Source organism: Pieris rapae, chromosome 5, assembly GCF_905147795.1.
Source record: "Pieris rapae chromosome 5, ilPieRapa1.1, whole genome shotgun sequence".
Classification (NCBI taxonomy): Eukaryota; Metazoa; Arthropoda; class Insecta; order Lepidoptera; family Pieridae; genus Pieris; species Pieris rapae.
This window is the reverse complement of record NC_059513.1, coordinates 421,851-443,123: the sequence shown is the minus strand read 5'-3', so window position 1 is coordinate 443,123 and position 21,273 is coordinate 421,851. Positions and strand designations below refer to the sequence as shown.

Below are 21,273 nucleotides of genomic sequence, written 5' to 3'. Positions count from 1 at the left end.
TTATTTATTAATAAACGCAAACGCTAAATGGAAAAGCAAAATGAAAAATCAAATCCGTCAAATCTACTAACTGTCAATATGATTACTGCCAAATAGCTGTTGCCTGTTACCTGCTTCACTTGTCATTTCTCGTACTAAAAACTTGAAAATGCAATAACAATTTCAATGAAAATTAAAACATAATATAAATATTTTTACTTTAATGCAATACTTCTTATAAAGTACTAGTAAACATGGATAAACCTAATTTAAGCCAGTACTTTGGTAATTCAGAAATACCACCTGCATCACAGTTCTTTGATGAAATTGGTACTTCACCATCAGAAATGGTTCAAAGCGTATATTTGGGTGATTCAGAAGGTAATAACATCTATTTCTTAGTTTCAAATTTAATATAAAACGCAATAAAAAAGTTCGTTGACAAATTTTTAAGGTGCACAAACCGCAACTACACCGCAAGTTAGAGCATCTTTTGGTCAATCTCAAGAAGGCCCTACAGATATATTACCCACTGTCAGTGGATCTACATCGATTCCTGTGACTAGTTTACCAGATCCTTCTACATTTTTTGATACTATTGGCCCAGACCCTCCAATTGGTGTTCTGAAAACTAATACTGGTTCTGCTACGATGATAACTGATGCAATGGATGGATTAAGCATAAAGGTATTCTATAACACTGTTTCCAGCTGTTTATGTCACACACAAACTATAAAGCTTCAATATTTTTAGTATCTAGCTGATCATTGTCTAAAATTATATACATAATTAAAATTTATGTATTAAAAATACACTTTTACAGAATCAACCAGTAGACAAGGAAGCTGATAGAAGAAGAGATGCATGGATACCAGATGAGGAAGCTAAAAAGACTTTAATAAAGGTATTAACTTAGTTTCATATTTTGTATTAAGTATCAACATATTGATTTTTGTTATGTTTTCATCTATTATCTGGAAAAACATTATGAATCTATTACCTCACCACACACTGTGCATGTTATACATCCTTATTAGTTACATCTACATATTCTGTGAAACAAATGCTTTATTTTAAGGCACAATCATCACCAAAAGGCTCATTCTTTCCTGAAAGAGAAGTTCTGACAATGCCAGGAATTGTATTAGAAGAAGAATTGGTAAGTTGTCTTAAAATAATATCATCCATATTTCAAGTCCCAATTAATACAAGTAATTTTAATATATTTATATATTGTCATTAGAAATATACTACTTGTAACCAGATCCTTAATTTTTCATACAAAGTTTGTATACTTATCATTTTTGTATTTAATTAAAATTCTTTAGACTTTTGTAAAGTCCTTTTCAATAATAATTTGCAGACTATTATGTGCAATGCAAATGACAGCTAAATATGTAAGGTTATTAAAATTTTATGACGATTATTTGTATTTTGGTAGATATAGATAATAAGGAACTTTATATTCCTCTAAAACATTTTGCTTAACACCATTTTCAGGCAGATGCTCTTCAGGAAGTAGCAGTGAAGTACCTTGGTGTCAGTTCAGCGGGAAGCCGTGGTGTTGTTAGAGCTGAACATGTGAGTCGTGATGAAGCTGGTTTAAGAGAACTACTTAGGACTGGATATTTGAGGGCAGCTGTTAATCTGACCGCAACTTTAATAACTGCTGCAGGACAAGGTAATCTTAAATTATTTATTTAGTTTATTAGATGCTTTGTGGATTTTTCTTTAGTGGAAAAGTAAAACAGTTTTCTCCCAACCCCACAAATATATATAATGTTGGCAATGTAACGGGCTATTATACTGCATTTATAGGTAGTCTAAGGCTGTTAGAGAGGTTTATAAGATTTGTATAATAATAATTAATAATTAATTTTTGTATTACCAGTACACATTATAGGTATAAGTCTTAGGGGTAAATAAAATATAATGAATATGTAATTTATGGTAATTATGTTCGTAATTAACCGTAAAGTACAACTCCACAGACTTATAAGAATAAGTCAGTAATAAATTACTGATTATTATAATGTTTTCAGGCCCTGGTAGAATGCACAGACCGACAAAACATTCGCCACGTACATTACAACTATGGCTGACAAGGTTCGCAGTCATGTTAAGAATTAAACTTAACGACTCGTTGATGAAGGAAGCGGAACCGTTCGGTGATTTTATGAAACCGGACATGTTTTATCAGGTATCACATTGTATTTATTTAGTTTCGGGTCAATTGAGAGTTATTCTAATGCAAAAATATTAGGTAGTTTTTTATTTAAATCAAATAGTGTTCAGATTTCACTTGAACATTGACCGAAGATGAGATATGCCGACAAAATATGTTTCTATGGACTGAACCCTTTGAAAATGTTGCGTTCTGTTGAATTCGATGATTTTTATTCTTTAATGTTTTAACCACCATTATCATTAAATTATTACAATTAACTCTTTCTGGTATATTTAGTAAATAGTAATCTAAAAAATTTTTTTTGAAATCAAGTGGTTCATACACTGATATTTCATGTTGCATTCGGTTTATGTTCTTATATTAATAATAATTTTAAACGTGATTATACACTATACAATAAATACAATAATCTACAATAAATAGTTAATGATTTTCTTATGTTTATTATCTATAGAATTTGGAAAATATAACTGTGCAATTTTTGTAGGTACATATTGAATGTCGGAATAATTACTGACGAAATATAATGACGTAACAATGTTGCCAACATAAAACATAAGCCTGCAAAAACAAGGATTTCGTGTGCCGATTTTTAGTAGGGTCCGCCCCTCCTTTTGGTTTTTACGCAGTTGTTTAGTTGTATTGGCGGCGCAGGCGGCGCAGGCGTCGCTAGTTAGTAACTTAGTAGTTAGTTCAGATACACTGGGGGAACGTCCGTCTCTCAGGCTTTCTCTTCTTCGTGCAGCTTTTTTAATAAATTAGAATTCAAATTCCATGACCGCAACGCCTTGTTGTTAAAAAATTCCCTTATCATTTTGTCATTGATACAAAATAACTCAGTGTATATTTCAGTTTTACCCGGACATATACGAAAATCGCACTGGTTCTCTAGTACCGTTTTCGTTGCGCCTTCTCATTGCCGAGCTGCCAAGTCACGTCGGCAGACCCGAGGAGGCAATGGACAGACTATATATCATTTTGGATGTTATAGATAATGTATGTTTTTAATTATAGATAGATATTTATGTCGCATTCGTATAATTTTTAACCCTTATCATCAGCCAGATGTTCAAGTGACTTGAGCATTAGGTTGTGTTTTGGAATCACGGCTGCTAACATTGAATTTTTCTTTCTTACACTTTTTTTTACTAGAACAAGGGGCAAACGGGCAGGAGGCTCATTTAATGTTAAGTGATACCGCCGACATGGACAGTGTCAATGAGGTTTTAGAAAATTCATTGATTTATCATTTCAAATAAAGTTCACTTAAATGCCAAGCTCATTCAAATTTTAATAATTTCATAAATATGTTTTTAATAAAATTTCTACAGATGTTAACAAATCTAAACAAGAATAAAACGGAAGATGGCAGTGGCATTATAACGGAAGAGGATAAAAATGAATCAACACGTCTGTGGACGGGTCGTCGCGTCAGAGTGCTCCATTCGATTGTCAATTGTGCTATTGCTTTAAAGGTAACGCACGGTTCCGTTGTTACCATGGTAACCACGTTGCCATAGTAACAAATAACATATCTTTAGTATCCCGTTTTAAGAGGTAATCGTAATCGTAGTTCTTTTTATAGGACTACAGATTGGCAACCAACATTCTAACAAAGCTCCAACAACAATCGACAACGGCGCAGCAGCAACGCTCTCTGTCGAGTGCGCTGTGCCGTTTGCACCTTTTGGCGGGAAATGTCGAAGCGGCTTATTTACATTTACAACACGCCAGACTGACAAGACATCATTTGTAAGTATTTAAATTGAATATATTTTGTCCGAATCTGTCATCTGTCATTAGTGAAACAGACTATTAAGTATAAAACTATATTTTCGTTAATTAGAAGCATATAATGAGGGGCATCTATTAAAAATCTTTTTTCTCTTGTATTGCACTTTCTAGATATTTATGGTAAAGTGTTTTTATAAAAAAATATAATATTTATAGTTAATTTTGTACGCTTAGATGCCCGACCCCTGACGTGCGAGAGTATGTGGACTTGGGTCTTATAGACATCGCGCATGGCAAGTATCAAGACGCATACAACAACTTTGCCAAAGCGGGTGATCAAGAACCAACTAACATAATGGTAAAGTATCACAAATTTTATTTTGTTTAAAACATTATTTACATTAAGTTTTTTAAGATTTAAAAAACATTTTTTTATAGAACAGGAGACTGCCTGCCACCTGTTCAATAAAAAAAGAAAAAATAACCTGATGTTAAGTGACGCCCATGGGCACTTAATGCCAGAGGGCTCGCTAATGCATTGCCGGCCTTTTAAGTATTGGTTCGTTCTTTTGGTTGAAAGTCGAATTGGTCCAGAAATACACACATAACAGTGCACTGAAGTTTCGGTAGGTCCACCTCCAGGTTGCCTTCACAACAATATTATCTGTATGAATAAAATAATAACCAGGTCTAACCAATCCTCATTGACCACATAATATAGTGCCTGCATTCTTCTTTGTTAGACTATCGAAGCTGTCTGAGTGTTAGGATGGGGTGTAAAATAATTATTGTTATTTTGCAGGTAGCAAACAACATAGCAGTTTGCCTTCTCTATATGGGTCGGCTTAAAGAGGCAATATCAGTTTTGCAAAAGGCCATACAATCAGACCCAGAACGCGGTTTAAACGAGAGCCTCTTAGTCAATTTATGTACGTTATACGAATTGGAATCGGCCAATACGGGCGATAAGAAACTACATTTATTACGAATGCTTTGTAAACATAAAAGTGATACTGTACCAAATGTTGTTGAAGCGTTGAAATTGTCATAAATGACATCTGGCAGCTGTCAGCTGTCACATTCCTGATGACTGTTGCAAAAGTTATTGGTGTCTCTTTCATTTAGCACATTTGAATAGAGATAGTGTGATATTGGTTTAACAGATACGACGTCATATTATTCCCATTTTAGTGCTCAGAGGTTTATCAATCAATACAAATGTAATATAGTAATGAATTTTATTTCTAAGAATAAATTTTAAAAAAATGTGTCTCTTATGAGGCTTACATAAGTGCTGTATATTTTTTTTTACTATAATTATTGAGATTTTGTTAATATAAGTGTTGTTATTCCATAGAAACTATAATTAATAGTTAATAATAGGGAGTTGAATGTTGCTTGTATGATTAATATAATACAACAAAATATGTTAAGCTTTTAACATGCGATTTCTCATATGAAATAGATATAGACGATTAATACAAAACTTGATTTACTTTACTCAAATTAGTGATATGTCACATGTAGATTAAAAAAAAATCAATGAATAATCCTCTGATTTGTTAATGGAAATACTGTAACTCTCAAATAAATATTTAAATACAGTAACCAACAAAAATATTTAACATTAAACAGGTAATGATATACATAATAGATTGGTAGCAATTTATTATAAAAAAAATTACTTACAGACAATAAATATATGCCAAATTACGGACCTGAGCTGACAGTGACAGTATCGTTTCCGCATTCTGATACTTGACAAGTGAGAAGGTACGTTAAATGACATAATACAGTGATTAAGACAGATTCGCTCAATGGCTGATTGCAAATAGGCTCAGGAAAAATATGTACTACTATAATATTACAAAACACCTAATAACTATGGAATCGGGATATTATATCAAACCAATTTTGCTCTTGGTATCTTAGACCCTTTGAGAAAAGTTGTACACCTAATTCAAATGAATACGTCGATCTCTATAGATAATAAAAAGTATGTCTAAATATTACAATATTTTATTTCCTTGAATATTATTTCTGTTGTTCAACATAATCTTCTCCTGTCGTTTCTTCTCTTCCTTAAATGCTTCCTTATTAGCCTTTTTCTCTATGCGTCTTTCTTTCCTGTATTCTTTGAGGAGACGTTTTCTTTCTTTCTTTTCTTCCGGGTCTTCATCCTTAGGTCTAAAAATTGTTATTTTATAAGCAAAAATAGCACCAAGAGGAAGTGAACATTTCAATTTTTTTTTCTTTAATTTGCGAAATATTTTTTCCATAAGCACTGTAGCTATTTAAAAAAAACTAATTTATTTCTTTATTCTAATCATGTATATTAATGAGTAAAAACTACTTATATAGCCGGAATAGAACTTTAGACATGTTATATTCTTGGAAAAACCATTTTAATTGAGCTCATAATGATAGTCTGTTGTCTATTAGCCTTATATAAAAGATTAATAAAAAAATTTAGAAATGCATTGGTGTTATGCCTCATGGGGGGGTGTAATGTTTTTAAAAATTGTGTTTTAAATACCTTATAGATAAGACACTGAGTGTTGACAACACAGTTTCAGCATTCGTCCTTCCATCATCATCACAGTTGCTGCTGTCTTCATTATTAATAGCATTGAATTTAGCCAATGATTTCATAGTTAATTTGTTATCTTTGCTTAGAATATCCTCAGGGATACCAGTTTTGGGATTTATTTTTATTTTCCTTGATTTCTGAAAAAAGTTATAAAACATCAAAATCATTTGCATCATTATGAAAATATTTTTTTGTTACTGAGAAACTTTTTATGGGGAAGGAGGCAATGGGCAGGCGGGTGGGTAGCCGACCTATCGCGTGGCAAAAGAATTATCACGCACTTAAAAACTATTACCTTAGGCTCCTCAATGATCTTTGGATGGTTATAAAGGTTGGAATAAGTAGAAAGGATTGTTTCGCAGTCCCATTTCTCTTTCGGGTCAACTTCCACTGTCTCTAGTTCATCGTCAGACTCTTCTTCAATTTCTTGTAGGTGTTGTAATCTTAAAAAAACAATAGTTTAGTACTTGACTATTCTTGCCAGATTTTGTGGAGGAAATTCCCCCATGCGAGTATGCACATACTTTAAGAATTAATAAGTATCACCTTGATGATAAAACTTCCTTAGGTCTCTAAATTAGACATCAAGTAAAACATTGTTTTGGGTTCATCAGCACATGCAACTTTTTTTTATAGATGTGTCTTCACTAAGCCGCATGGAACATTACGATCTAGCCAGACTTAAGACTAATAAGTAATTAAAGTCTAACCTATTTTACTAAAAATGATTTTTATCATAAGGACGCAAGGATCTAATAACACTAATTACAGCCACAAAGGGAGGACACTGTGTTCTGGTGTTCTACTCATCACTCACTGCACTAGCACTTAATACTTAAGTACACTAATGCGACATATGCAACTGATGAGAATGGATCAATGAAACAGACACAAAAACTTAAAACGAAAACTACAGAAACATACCTAGATATTTCCTTTTCTTTATCAAGTTTATATTTCATCTGTGATTTCTCAAACTCCTCAGCAGCCTCCATTAACATATTGTGTGTTTCAGGTAAATATCCTTCAATTTCGTCCAAATCCAATGCACCAACTTCTGTATCATCATATTCCGCAAACATCTAGAAATATTATTTGTCAGACTCAAATGTAAATAGCTTATTATTTTGTATTATTCTTCTTGTTTATTATAACTTACTGGCTGGATAAAGCTGATAATTTAAATTTAATGAATGGACATGCATACTAAATTCTTCACTACCTTTTCAAATCTATTATCCAACAGAGATAAACCTTGGTTTCTACGAATGACACTGGAAGACATTGAATATTGAGAAAAGCGTGACTTGGTCTCATCCTTATTACTCCATTCAGCTAATCGTTGGGGCCTTGATTGATCCTGAAAAAACTGCACTTTTAAAACATCTCATTCACAGGTTTGGTGTATGTGTAGGTTAATTTCAACAGGCATTTTATGTCAAGTAAAATGGTTTTAATACCTGTGAATCACTGTCATCATCAGAGTCAAGGCCATCATCAGATCCATAGGCTTGATTGGAGTCATCATCACTACTCGTGCTCTCATCTTCACTATCTTCATCACCTTTAAAGTAACACAAAAATCATAAAATCTAACATAGGACTTTATTTATATAGTTCAATAAAAATATATATACAAAAAAGTCGATGGAGCAAGTTGCCTTTTGTGACTTGTTGAATGAATGTGTGAATGTTTTGAAATTGTATTATATATATAAATATAACATTAAATTATATTATTTATATATATCACCTTCACCCATTGCCAGTTCAATAAAGTTATCTTCCAGAGCATTATCAGGATCTTCATAGTCAAAATCCTCATCTAATGCAGCAACAACCTCAGGATCCAAATCAAGGCAAAGACCTGAAAGAATCAGTTATTTAATATAGAGTGTGTTTTCTTGATGTTATAGAAATTGGTAGAGCAGTCAACCTGTCAAATATAAGGGATATGTTAAGTGCAGTACTAGACTACAAATTATAATATATAAATCAAATATATATATATATATAAATATAATATATATATAAATCAAAGGAATATTGGAACCTACCTTGTGTAGCAGCTTTATTAAGTAAACCAACATCTTCTTCAACTTCTGATGCAAAAACAGAGCTAGGAAACTGTAATTTTTCTTTCACATCAATCTCTATTTCATCTTTATTTTCCACATCTTTTATTGTAGCTTGTTTTCTTTTGTGTGTGGCTTTCTGGAAAACAAAGTCAAATGAGACATGATAAACATATATTATTGAAAGGTATTTTTCTATAGTAATGATAGGAATTGTCATCTCAAGAGTAAAAATTATGTGCACATGACCACCATTAGTCTTAATGTCTATTAAATTATTGGTTACTTACAGGCTGTAAAAGCAGAGTGACCTGTTTTGTATCTTTGAGATGTTGTAGATAATTGTAATCATCATCAAAGTATATTCCATATTTTCTCTGTTCTTCTTTTTGTTGCTCCTTACTTAGCTCCTGAAAATGTTACAATATGTAGTAATTAAATAAGTTATTTTATTAAATCATATATATTTTACAGTTCTCTTTTAAGGAAATATTTTAATGCATAGAGAAAGTTAATAAGGATATATACATATAAGCTACAGGTTAGGTTCAACTTACTGGTTCTTTCTCTTTTCGAGGTGGTATATTAGCATTTACTGGAACCAAAACCCGTTGTGGTGCTGTCACATCTGCAGCTAGCGGATCCCTCTGAGATCTATGTACCAGATTAAAGGTGACTGCTTTTTTACGGTCTATGAATTTCTTTTTAGTTTTAGGCTGAAAATAACATACTTCATAATTACAAGCAAATGTATTTATTCTCATAAATAGTGAGGCTGTAATAAGGTATTTATTACTTACCATGGCTAGGCAATCTTTTATTTATATTTAGCAATGAATTATTGATCTATAAAATGAAGAATTATATTGAATTCTAAAACATGTGTTGTTTTCCTAATTCCTTGGTTGATTTGGAAAGTTTGAGAGAATCAAAGAACGATGATGAAATGTCATTATGCCTAAGGATTTGACAGTCCATTAATGAAAATTGACAAGAAAAACAACTATTTAGTATAGTGAACTATGACAGCTGACGTTATAACCTAAGTTCGGCGGCGACTTAATAAATAACAATAGCCAAATAATAAAATATAATTATAAAGTACTGTAATTTTATATACTTATATAGTAACTATGTTTATTTCAAAACATGCGAACAATTGTTGTATTAAGTACGTAACTTTATCCTCGAGGTGGAATTATGTAGACTTCAGGAGAAATAAAAGCTCAGTAGAACCCAAAACAAAAACATATTCTCACACAATTTTATATCCGAAAACAAAGTTTCCCTCACGATCTAGTCCACTGGATAAGAAACACATTCAAAAGGTTAATTTTTTATTTATAGTTAGTATTGAAGGTGTTAGTATTTATTGTGGATGTGCTCTTATGCTTTTTACATTACACAAGATACTTACAGGAAGCAAAGTTTGCCGAATTGTATAATTGGCAGAGATCGTGCTTAAAAGGACCTGAATTCGTATTACACGATGGACCTCCCTATGCAAATGGTGATTTACATATGGGGCATGCTGTAAATAAGGTAAACAAGGAAAGCTAAATATAATATATTCATGAAAATATAAGATTTATTTTTTCTTAATATAGTTACCAACTATTTTATAGAGATTAAAAAACAATGTCTTCTTATTTTAATGGAAACAATAAGCAATTGTTGATTGTAACTGGACAGTGCGCAAAATATATGAAATTGGAAATTATTCGAAAATTTACTTTCAGAAATCGAAGTAATCCTTCAAAAGCTCAACATATTAATGCTTTTTCAGATAATTAAGGATGTAAATAATAGAAGTCAAATTCTGCAAGGCAATAAAGTCCATTATGTACCAGGCTGGGATTGCCACGGTTTACCAATTGAGTTCAAAGCTCTACAGAAGGCAAAAAAGCATTCAAAGAATAGTGAGCCTTCTGACCCAATACAAACAAGACAAATTGCTAGGTCATTTGCATTAGATACAGTTCAGAAACAAAAGGAGGTAGGATGTTTGGTTGAGAATGTATGGTTACTTCACCTCATTAATGTAATAGGAGATATAAAAAATGTATTGGGTATGCAAGTTAGTGTATAAGATTGTTATAAAAAGTTGCTTCTAGGCTGTCTTGTGTAGGCTAGGCTTATCCTAAAATTTATTGTCTAAAATAAATATATAAAACAACTCTCATAATGAATGTATTATAATAATTAAACATAGTTTTCTCATAGAATAAACTTTACATTTTTACTATTAGATTTGCATACATACATAAGTAAATTGATGTTTGCAAATATGTAAACAGAATTTAAAAAAAATTTAATCATTAAAGTTTGATAAAATTCTAGGCCTTTGAGAGTTGGGGTATTATGGCAGACTGGGATAAACAGTGTTATCTAACATTAGACAAAAGCTATGTACAAAATCAATTATGGAAATTCTATAAGATGTATAAAGAAGGACTCATTTATCGGGCGCTTAAACCAGTATATTGGTCACCATCCTCTCGGTAATACAATCTTACTATTCTGATTAATAATAAATATATTATAAAGTTCATTATTATGCAATTAAATTATCAGTGAAACAAGTAAAAAATATGCTCGATTTCTTGATTTTCTTTGATCTGTTCTTTAAATTGTTTTAGAACAGCTTTAGCTGAAGCCGAGTTAGAATATGATCCAAACTTCAAAAGCCAAGAGGTTTATGTAGCATTTGAGATGATAAACATGTCAGATGCAGTTAGAGATGCTATTGGTAGGTAAGTCATTGATAACATAATAATCACTGAATATCCTGATATTTTGAGATGCTACCTCAATATATAATAATTTTACCATCACAAACAATACTTACAATTCAATTAACTTTTAAATCTAGTGCATATTCTTTCTATAGCTTTCTTATATACTAGCATATGATTTGGAGCAGTAGGCTTTGATTTCTAGTAAAACTTTTATTATTTTAAATTTGTTAGCATAGAAAGCTATTGGAATTAAAATAAATATCAGTGTCAACTGATATGATAGATATGTATTTGCCCTTTGCTTCTTTGGGGATTCTAAGAAAAACAATAACCACATTTGATACTGATAAATCCTCTTGCAGTGAACCAATATCTGCATTAATATGGACAACTACTCCATGGACTCTGGTGGCGAATAAAGCAATAGCCTACAGTGCTAATATGTCATACTGTGTGGTCACCCTAAGTACCAAACCAGGCCTGTTTTTAGTAGCCAAAGACCAAGTTGAGGAGTTAAAGAGTGTTTTGGGATCAGAGATTGAAGTCATTTCTGAATTTGATGGTGAGTTATTATAAGAGACATAATCATTTAATTCGGATAAACTTTGAAAAGTGCAAATATAAAATTTAATAATAAATTTAAAATTACAATTGGCTGTTCTCATTATGGCATCTTTATAATTATTATGACTTTTTATTAGGCCTATTACTAGCATTGAAAAGTTTTATCCAATGCTAGTAATCCCGTAAATTAACAAGACATATAACATATACGGATTTTTTTTTTTAAACAGGAGGCTCACCTGATGTTTAGTTATACCGCCTATGGACACTATTAGTCAGAGGGGTCGCGAGTGCGTTGCCGGTCTTTTAAAGTAATTATTATTAAATAAATGATTATTTTGCCTAAAAAAAACAACTAGGTAACATCAATCACGGAGGATCTGATTAACTTGCTTATAAAGAATTGGTCCAGGGTTGTCAACGCCTCGAGATATTGTGTTGTTTGTTCTAGGCCAAAAGCTTAGTACTTGTACATATAAAAGCCCCCTTTCAAACGAGGTGCGGCCATTTTTCGAAGCGGAACATGTGACCAAGGGAAAAGGCACCGGTTTGGTTCACACTGCGCCCGCGCATGGCCCGGAAGATTTCCTAGTTGCGTTGAAGAATAGGCTGAACGTTGTTAGTATATCTTTCTTTTGCATTTATAAGTATCTTGTTCACTTATGCTATAAATCGTTTGTAAAAACTTTAATTTTTGAATATACATAAAAAATTGTGACATTTTAATGTAATACATTTTATTATGAGATGTTTTTTTGTACATTCAAACCTTCAACTCGCTAAATAACTTTAACATATAGATACACATGGAAACGTATGCCTTATTCAAACTCAATCAATAGTAAAAGTACTGTATCTTTAATGTCATAGCGTAAACATAATTTGATAGAAAGAGTATCAAAAAATATATAACAAATATATAATATATATAACAAAGCTATGAAACATGTTTGATTCGGCAAACTGTTCTAGGAATGTAATGTTGACGAAAACGGATGTTACACTAACTTGGGCCCGGATTATGATGGGTTACCAGTACTGACGGAAGGCCAGAGAGTGGTTATGGAGAAATTATCAAAGTCCATCCTTCACCAAGGCGTTTATATCCATTCGTATCCTCTGGATTGGAGAACCAAAAAACCGGTTATTATCAGAGCGAGTTACCAATGGTTCATCGATACAGCTGCTCTTAAAGAACGGGCGTTGGTGAGTTATTTGGTTAATTAATTATTTTATAAATGATCCTATAGATATACATATTGATTATACACTTAGACAACATACAAGAATTACTAAACACCAATCATAAGTCAAATAAGTACCATCATAGAAAAAAAAGATATTAAACATTAAAAAAAGTGCGTGCGTACAAAGTACACATCAGAAATAAATCTTATTTTTAAAGTAATTATTACTAAGGTAAAAGCTCCAATAGATTTGTAATCCATGTAACTCCATGTAAAAGTCAATGATCACTCCATGTATTTGTATATCTATATTCAAACTGTTTACACACTGTATACGTGCTAATGATAGTAAAAATAAATAAAAATTTGCGTTTTATGCACAAGATGATAAGCAACAGAATTTTCATCTAAAGTTCAAATATGTAACTACTAAACGAATACGTCAACCAATAGCGAATATTTTTTCTCGATCTCCCATTCTCATTCTCTCTTAATCGGTTTCAATCGCCTTCTCCCTTCTCTTCAAAAACAAAAACGTTGCAAATCTTCGTGACGTTGATATTATTATTATTGCGTTTCATCCGTAAAACAATACCCTCATACGCCTAAAGAAGATTCACTTCAAAATTAAAAAGTGCAATTCCATTATATAAAAAAATTCCTTGCAGACAGCTCTAGATACAGTGGAGTTCTTACCACCGTCTTCCGCTGACCAGTGTAGGCAGAGCTTCAAAGCGCAGTTAGAGAAGCGGCCGTATTGGTGCATCTCCCGCCAACGGGCTTGGGGCGTTCCTATCCCGGTCTTGTATAAGGGAGATCAGGTTATTGTGGATGAGTGAGTATAAATATGTATAAATATAATACTTTTATACATCTTTTGTCAAATATTTTCGAAGAGAAATAACATGATCCTTCTTTTACTAGGATAAATTTTAAAAGTTAAGATAGTAATGATTTTTAGGGCTATGATTGAAAAATTGTGTCAGTTGATATGTGAACATGGGGCTGATGTGTGGTGGACTTGCCGTGTGGAAGACCTCATTCCAAAAGATGTGTTGAGTCAATCAGGTGGACAAGAAATCGTCAAGGGAAAGGTAATTCACCATAACTTAATGAATTTTATAGAATAATTAAACAAGCTGTTGTCTCACGTAGAATGACCAGGTCTGTGGAAGACTGTTCCTCAGCATAATGCTGAGCCATTACATACACACACGCATAACATACTTAAAACATACATTGTTCTTTAAAAAAAAAATTTTTTTTCTTTGATTATTGTTATTTATTATTATTGTGTCTTTCTGTGTGTGTTTTGTTAGTAACAAATGTTACTTCTATGTCTGTTATATAAAGGCCGACAACACACTGGACCCTCTGCATTGAGTGTACGATGTATAAGACTTCTGCCCATGTAGCTCTTGATCTATAAAATTAAATTGAACCTCTGCAGCAGCACCTCACAGTCGAATACCTTACAACATAAAGGCTGTGAAAGTAGCTGCTCAGTAAACTGTCGGATTTTCTTTACTGCATATGCTGCAGAGCTCTGCCTATTCCAAAGAGTCTATGTGTGGGCCCCAATGAGTTTTCTATCTATTGTTGTCTATTGTTATGCCCAAAAATAATTTAGCATGTTTTTTTTGTAAAAAGTTGTAATGATAATATTTTGCTCGCAATCCAGAATGTATTTATATAATTATTATAATTACAGGATATTATGGACATCTGGCTGGATTCTGGACTATCCTGGCAAACGTTGGAAGGTCGGAAGTCCAAGGTCTACTCGGAAGGGGTGGATCAGCTGACTGGCTGGTTCCAGGCGTCGCTTCTGACTTCTATTGCTCTAAATAATGATGCACCGTATCAGTTAGTATTATGAACTGTTATATTCAAATAAAGTAATTTAACACACATAAGCTAACTAGGCACCTCGCTGTAATGATGTCATAGTCATGTACTAACTGCATAAAAGATTCAAGTAATCTTTAAGGCCTCTAGACACTCGCGATAGTAGGTATCTTTCGTTTTTTTTAATTATAATATCAACGTTTTTCAGTAAGGGGTTCAAAATGTAGGTTAATTTTTTGGTAACATGTAAGTTTCCTCACAACGGTAAAATTTTCTTTACCGTTTGAACGAATTTTAAATGCCCTCATAGAAAATCCATTGGTGCACAATTGGTGAGCCGGGGTTCGAACCTGATATTTAGCCAAATTGCTGCGAAAAATTCTTCAACTCTTAAAAAAAGAAAAAATGTTTTAATCCTGAAATTAAACATAAAATAAACAAAATTTAAGGTCGATTTTCGTACACGGCTTCGTAGTGGACGAGAAGAAACGTAAAATGTCAAAGTCCATAGGAAACGTCATAGATCCCGTAACAATCATTCAAGGGGACAAAAAGCATCCAGCATACGGAATCGACACTTTGCGGTATGTATTTGTTTATTAAACTGTGTTAAAAAAAAATGCTTTTGTAACACTCACTTTTATACCAAGTTCTATAATTTCCAGAAAACAATTAAAATTATTCAAATAATATCCATAGACTATAGCTTATTTTCTTTATGTGTAGTTTTATGTTTAACTACAACTGTTGGGTACCAAACCGTCAAGAAACACTGGTCGAACAGTATCACGTTTATTTTTTTTTTTTCAGTTGGTGGGTTGCCAGTCACGGAACTCAACATTCCCAAATCGTTGTAAGCAAGAAGCTTCTTGACGACTGTCAAGCAGAGGTTATTAGAATACGAAACATTATGAAGTACCTACTTGGAGTAATAAATGACTTAGACAACATAGATATTAAGACAAATTTAAACTTCTTTGACCAATTCATAGTCAATGCGTGCCATGAATTTTTGAACCAAACAAACGAACATTATAATAATTTTAGATATAATCATGTTGCTCAATCGATATTATATTTTATAAGCAATAAAGTCTCCGCGCTGTATTGCCATTGTGTAAAAGATAGATTATATTGTTCTCCAAAAGGTTTCATAGAAAGAGTTGCAGCGCAATTAGTAATACACACTATTATGGCAACACTGTGTAAAACATTAGGTCCGATCCTCCCGCACTTAGTTGAAGAGGCATGGCAACACCATCCTTTATTTCAAACGCCGTTTCATTTCACACAAGATTTGTCACTTTTGCCGCCTAATAGCATCGAAATGTCATTGATGGATGACATTTTGAATTTGAAAAGGGAAATCTGTGTTCGAATAAAAAACGAGAATTTGAAAAAGTTTGATTTAAATTTAAAAGTCGATCCTAATTTATATCAAAAACTAAATGAATTAAACAGAAATGATGGGATAAATGAAAGCGTTTTATGTGAAATATTAGAGTTGGCTAGTATTGAATTGGAAGAGAATAAAAATGGCGGGAAGAGTGAGTTCGCATTGTCTATGACTAATAATGGTCAGTGTTTGCGGTGTAGGAAGTATAATGTCATAGATAATAGTGATAAATGTGTAAGATGCGAGAAAGTGTTGACGTTATTATAAACTTCTAGCTGTGCTCTATGCATTTATCAGTGAACGAACGTTCTTCTTTATAGCCTTTACGCCTTCGTTGATCCATCTAGGATCGATTAATCTATCGACAAAAAAAACTTTAATTAGATATGTAATGTTTGCTGATCTTCATGTATTTGAAAGTCAAAAATGCTTCACGACTCAAATTGTAGTTTATATATTATTAAATAGAAATTTACCTTAATTGTAAAACTGATTGTATTTTAAATTTAATTATATATAAATATATTTGTATCCAGTGTTGCGTATTGTGTGATATTAAAATTATTATAAATAATGTTATTTAGTACAAGAAATAAAATATGAAATTAAAAGAGTATTTTATTTAACACAACATAAAACACATGAAATTCAAAGCTTTCTAAAGCTCAAAAGAGTTTTGTGCCAGTTCTTCTCTTCCGTTCAAAGCCCTTGATTTGAGACCTGGCAGTAAATGTAAAATTTGATATTTCTTTTTTGACGTTCATAAGTAGATAATGTGCCACCTATATGAATTTGGTGTCTAGCTTAATACTTAAACGAAATAAAAACTAATTCTCAATCAATTTCCTCTAAGGCAATTACATGATCATCATTCTGTGCTTGACACATGCCACTCATTTTTCGAGTATCAGTTGTGACAATTCTGAATTGCGCGTGTAGAAAAATCCATTGCAGCAAATAAAAAGTTGAAAGTATTAAATTATAAAATTCCCTTGGAATTCCTAGCCGGTGTAACGGCACTTGGATAAATAATCCCCGTGTGCAGTGGTTATTACGTGGGCGACTCTATTAAAGATTCCAGCAAAATGAGAATGCCTCAAGAACTATTTTTATATAACTCGCAGCGAATGCGAATAAATTGAGAGAGGTATTTCGTGTACGGAATATTGTTTGGTTTGAAAAGGATTTTTAAACTTAAGAAAAGATTTATTCGAAAATGTGTTTAGAAATATTGTTACGTTTTTCTTATAAAATTTCAGGGAGTCATTTCATTAACTTAGTTTAGTACAAGTTAGTCTTTAATTGCTAAACAGTGGTTAATGAAAAAATAGAATACTGTAGTAAAAGACATACTGGACACTTTCCTATGTGAAAGATCCTTTTTAGTAAATTAGGTTAGACTTAAATTACTTATTAGTTATGATGTCTCACTGAATACGCATACAACAAACACACGAGAGAAATGCAAATGTTCGTAAGTAAAACTATCCAAGCACTTAAAACACTAAAACTTTTTCTTCAGCTGTGACAAGTGTTGCCTGCCATTACTTACATATTTTACAAACTTATAGTCGAATGCTTAAACAACATTAACGAGGTTAGTATTTATATTTGGCCCCAGTGTCATACTTTAATGTTTTATACGATACAAATGATTATTTTTAAATTTAGAATCTTAAAGAAATGTGAACACTAGAAAAATAAAACGATTGCGCGTAGGCTTTATGCTAAGTTATAAGTAAAGAATTTCTATGCCAAATACGATAGAAGTTGTGTAAACACGACTTTCCTAAACGTCGTTGAAATTGTTTTAATTCAATTACTAAGTGTTTGTCACGTAGTCCGTAGGGTTGTATATAAGTGACAAATATAAAATTCTGCTTATTCGGTACACTCTTGACAGAGCGGTCGTGAACGCTATGTGGTAATAGATGGGGCAGATATGATAAGATTTTTTTGGAACCTTTACAATTATACTTTATTTGTAGTCTATTAAAATTTATGTAATGGACAGTCGATCTATGAAGACACTTTGAGATTGGTAACGTTTTGATGTAACAATTACCCAAATAAAGAATAATAGTCATAAACCCTCACTTATCACCTTGATATAAGTAGCTCCTCAACTAAACGTTTAGGCTATTTTATCCGCGCACTAGCATTATGTGGAATATACTAAAGTACTGCCGAACCAATTTGACTTAGAAGCTTCTAGAAAAGATCATTTGCGATAACTTGCGAGCCATCTGGTAATGTGAGTATATGCGTTGGTATCACTTAACATCAGGTAAGCCAACTTATTCGCCCAGTTTATATAAATAATACTACATATCTGTATTCAGAAACAGCACGCATAAAATATATTTATTTTTCAACATAGAATCTGTCGAAACATATTATTCATGGCCGGTACATTCTGTAGAATTTCAATATAGTAAAATAATGTATTAATAATCAAAATAATAATTAGCTAACATTTTAAAACAAAGTGCCAACCTATATGTTAAGTCCGAAATAGACATTACAATAAGTGGATTTCACCTTTGTGAATTCAATGTCGATTAATTTATTACGAGTGATAACCCTACGAGGGCTTGTCTGGTCTCACTGGCTACGGTCTAAACTCTAACTTGTCTAACTTACCACCTGGTGCCTGTTTGTAAAATGGCTTTGAATTAGCTTGTTAAGTACATATCCGACTTATAGATGTCTAAATGTTAAATTATTTTTCACATTAAGTAAATCTAAGCACATCAAGACCCTATGTGGTGCATGGGATACATGATACTTCACCTGAGTGTCTTTATATAATATTTAATTTAGTCATTAGATCATGCTCATTCGGGTGAAATACAAGATAATAATCGAGGGAAAAACGAACACGTAACAATTATATAATGCAATGTTCAATGGCTAATTTTTTTTTCGGATGATTATATCACGAAGAAGTGCAGCGTTATTGTCGAAGAAAAGGGAGAGAGCGATTAAGACCAATTGAGAGAGAGTGAGAAAGGGATCGACAAAAAATATACGCTTTGATATAATATTGATTTATTCGTTAAGTAGTTACATATTAGAACTTTAGGTGGCAATTCTGTCGCATAACGTCTTGTGCAGTAAACGTAGATTTTTTATCTATTAATATACTGTTTACACACTGTATACGTAATTATAATTAGCACGTATACACAAGTTTACAGTGTGTAAACAGTGTGAATATAGATATATAAATATGTACATGGAGTGATCATATACTGGTGGTTTTACCTTAATAATGATTAATTTATAAAGAAGTTTCACTTCTGACATGTGTACTTTGTACTCACGCACGTTTTTATTAATATTTTTATATTCTTTAGCATAACGAATAATTATATATAATAAAATTTAATTTGCATTATAAAAAAATATCGATTTACCGTAGGGTTAATTAATACTATATTGCCGTAAATCATAACTAAAAGAGGTTAATAATAATCGCCTTGAACTTCGACCGTTGAATAAAAATCTATATTTGACATAATATTACCTACCAGGCCATAAAATCTTCAAAAAAAGATACATTTGACATAACCTCACCCTACTGTCACTATCAACAATAAAAAAACATGGATTAATTAAGAAACGGAATACAAAAGCCTTCAAACAGCAATGCTATTACAATATTAAAAAATAAACTTCAAATTGCTGCGATTTCAAAAAATGGGAAAACTGGCATATTACACGGATTCTGATGAAACTGAAGACACTTCCAGTTCAGCCGATATTGTCAAGAAGAAGAAAAGATCATCGTTAGTATCTAATTTGAAATGCTTTGCTCGATTTTTGTAAGAGGAGCATGTGTTTTTTTATAGTCTTGGTAAGCCTAATACCTTTTGAGTTTTATGGTGTGTGGTTTGTGTGGTGTTGGTACTTTTTTACGCAATTTCGCTTCACCATATTAAAATAAAGTAAAATTTGATTCCGACCTTTTGAAAGAAAAAAAAGCTTGTTGTGCATTATCGCCATACATGTTTGCCGATACGAAGTTTTGTATATTTTATTCTGATACAGAATACTGAAATACAGTGGCGGAAGTTTACGCAAAAAGAAATGCAAGCTACACAGCAAGTCGGAACCGGATGAAACAGAGTGTAGAAGTAAAAGTAACCAAGGAATCGCGCATAAACTTCGCGGTATTTTGAAGCACACAGAACATGAATGTAAGTTTGTGTGTTTGTGTTAATTCGATTTGTATATTGCGCCTTTACGAGGAACCTGACAAACCAATAACGCTGTCTTATTAGACTCTGATTTCTAATTATTGTTTTGTATGGAATCGATTCGCCTAATAAGTTGTTTTGAAGTATGGTTTGACATTAATTGGTATTTACTGAAATAGCGGTATCATTTGACAGCTACAGCATCAGATGATGAAGAGAGTGCATCAAGTCGAGTCTTTACTGGGCGTGATCGATGTCTTGTGGGGCGAGTTCCTCGACCTCCCGGGTCAAAGCCCGGACGAGGTGGCGGTGTCGCAATAGTCGTTAGAAAAAATATAAGCGTGAGTCATCGTTTCATCGTAGTAGTTCATGGGTTCTCAGCTATAAGATTTTTTATGGGATAAATTTTACGGCCGCTACTCAACTGGTATAGCATAGCATATTATCGATAGTAACACTTGATAAATATAAATGTATGTTACAAAAAATTGATCACTTTATGAAAAGACTGAGTAAATTTCTAAATCATTATTATTTATCCTAGAATCTGCAGCCACAAAAGTCTACAAGCAGCACGAAAAAGCGACGGGCGAAACGTTTACTAAGAAAGCAGTCTTATTGATTTCAAAATACTGTGCAACGTGACATATTTCTGGAAATAAAGTTAGCGTGATAGTAGATTATTTGTTTTACTAAAAAACTGAAAATAAATTAAGTCCTCTGACCAATTGGCTGTATGAACGCGAGAAACAGAACGTTCCGAAATATTTAG

At 32.4% G+C, this 21,273-nt stretch overlaps 4 protein-coding genes across 4 annotated transcripts; 3 read left to right on the top strand and 1 right to left on the bottom strand.

The window, feature by feature from the left end:
• Positions 1-109: 109 nt before the first annotated feature.
• Positions 110-5,910, top strand: LOC111000652 (trafficking protein particle complex subunit 12). The gene is made up of 11 exons (XM_022270184.2): positions 110-360; positions 434-666; positions 803-883; positions 1,058-1,138; positions 1,480-1,660; positions 2,022-2,179; positions 3,020-3,163; positions 3,499-3,642; positions 3,753-3,919; positions 4,136-4,259; positions 4,704-5,910. The coding sequence occupies exons 1-11, from the start codon at positions 234-236 to the stop codon at positions 4,950-4,952; spliced, it is 1,689 nt and encodes a 562-aa protein (XP_022125876.2). The 5' UTR covers positions 110-233; the 3' UTR covers positions 4,953-5,910.
• Positions 5,553-9,505, bottom strand: LOC111000653 (protein LTV1 homolog). The gene is made up of 11 exons (XM_022270185.2): positions 9,367-9,505; positions 9,124-9,282; positions 8,857-8,976; positions 8,549-8,705; positions 8,245-8,358; positions 7,952-8,055; positions 7,714-7,851; positions 7,416-7,573; positions 6,787-6,934; positions 6,438-6,628; positions 5,553-6,088 (listed from the first exon to the last, which is right to left on the bottom strand). Exons 1-11 carry the CDS (start codon positions 9,367-9,369, stop codon positions 5,911-5,913), a joined length of 1,470 nt encoding a protein of 489 aa, XP_022125877.2. The 5' UTR covers positions 9,370-9,505; the 3' UTR covers positions 5,553-5,910.
• Positions 9,506-9,607: 102 nt separating this feature from the next.
• On the top strand, positions 9,608-16,804 carry LOC111000651 (isoleucine--tRNA ligase, mitochondrial). Its single transcript, XM_022270183.2, has 13 exons — positions 9,608-9,894; positions 9,986-10,108; positions 10,353-10,562; positions 10,907-11,067; positions 11,206-11,319; positions 11,667-11,866; positions 12,320-12,486; positions 12,841-13,074; positions 13,724-13,890; positions 14,017-14,149; positions 14,767-14,921; positions 15,353-15,487; positions 15,714-16,804. Exons 1-13 carry the CDS (start codon positions 9,700-9,702, stop codon positions 16,564-16,566), a joined length of 2,847 nt encoding a protein of 948 aa, XP_022125875.2. The 5' UTR covers positions 9,608-9,699; the 3' UTR covers positions 16,567-16,804.
• Positions 16,805-19,874: 3,070 nt separating this feature from the next.
• On the top strand, positions 19,875-21,160 carry LOC111000647. The gene is made up of 4 exons (XM_022270176.2): positions 19,875-20,090; positions 20,353-20,501; positions 20,697-20,842; positions 21,046-21,160. Exons 1-4 carry the CDS (start codon positions 20,002-20,004, stop codon positions 21,121-21,123), a joined length of 462 nt encoding a protein of 153 aa, XP_022125868.2. The 5' UTR covers positions 19,875-20,001; the 3' UTR covers positions 21,124-21,160.
• The last annotated feature ends 113 nt before the right edge of the window (positions 21,161-21,273 follow it).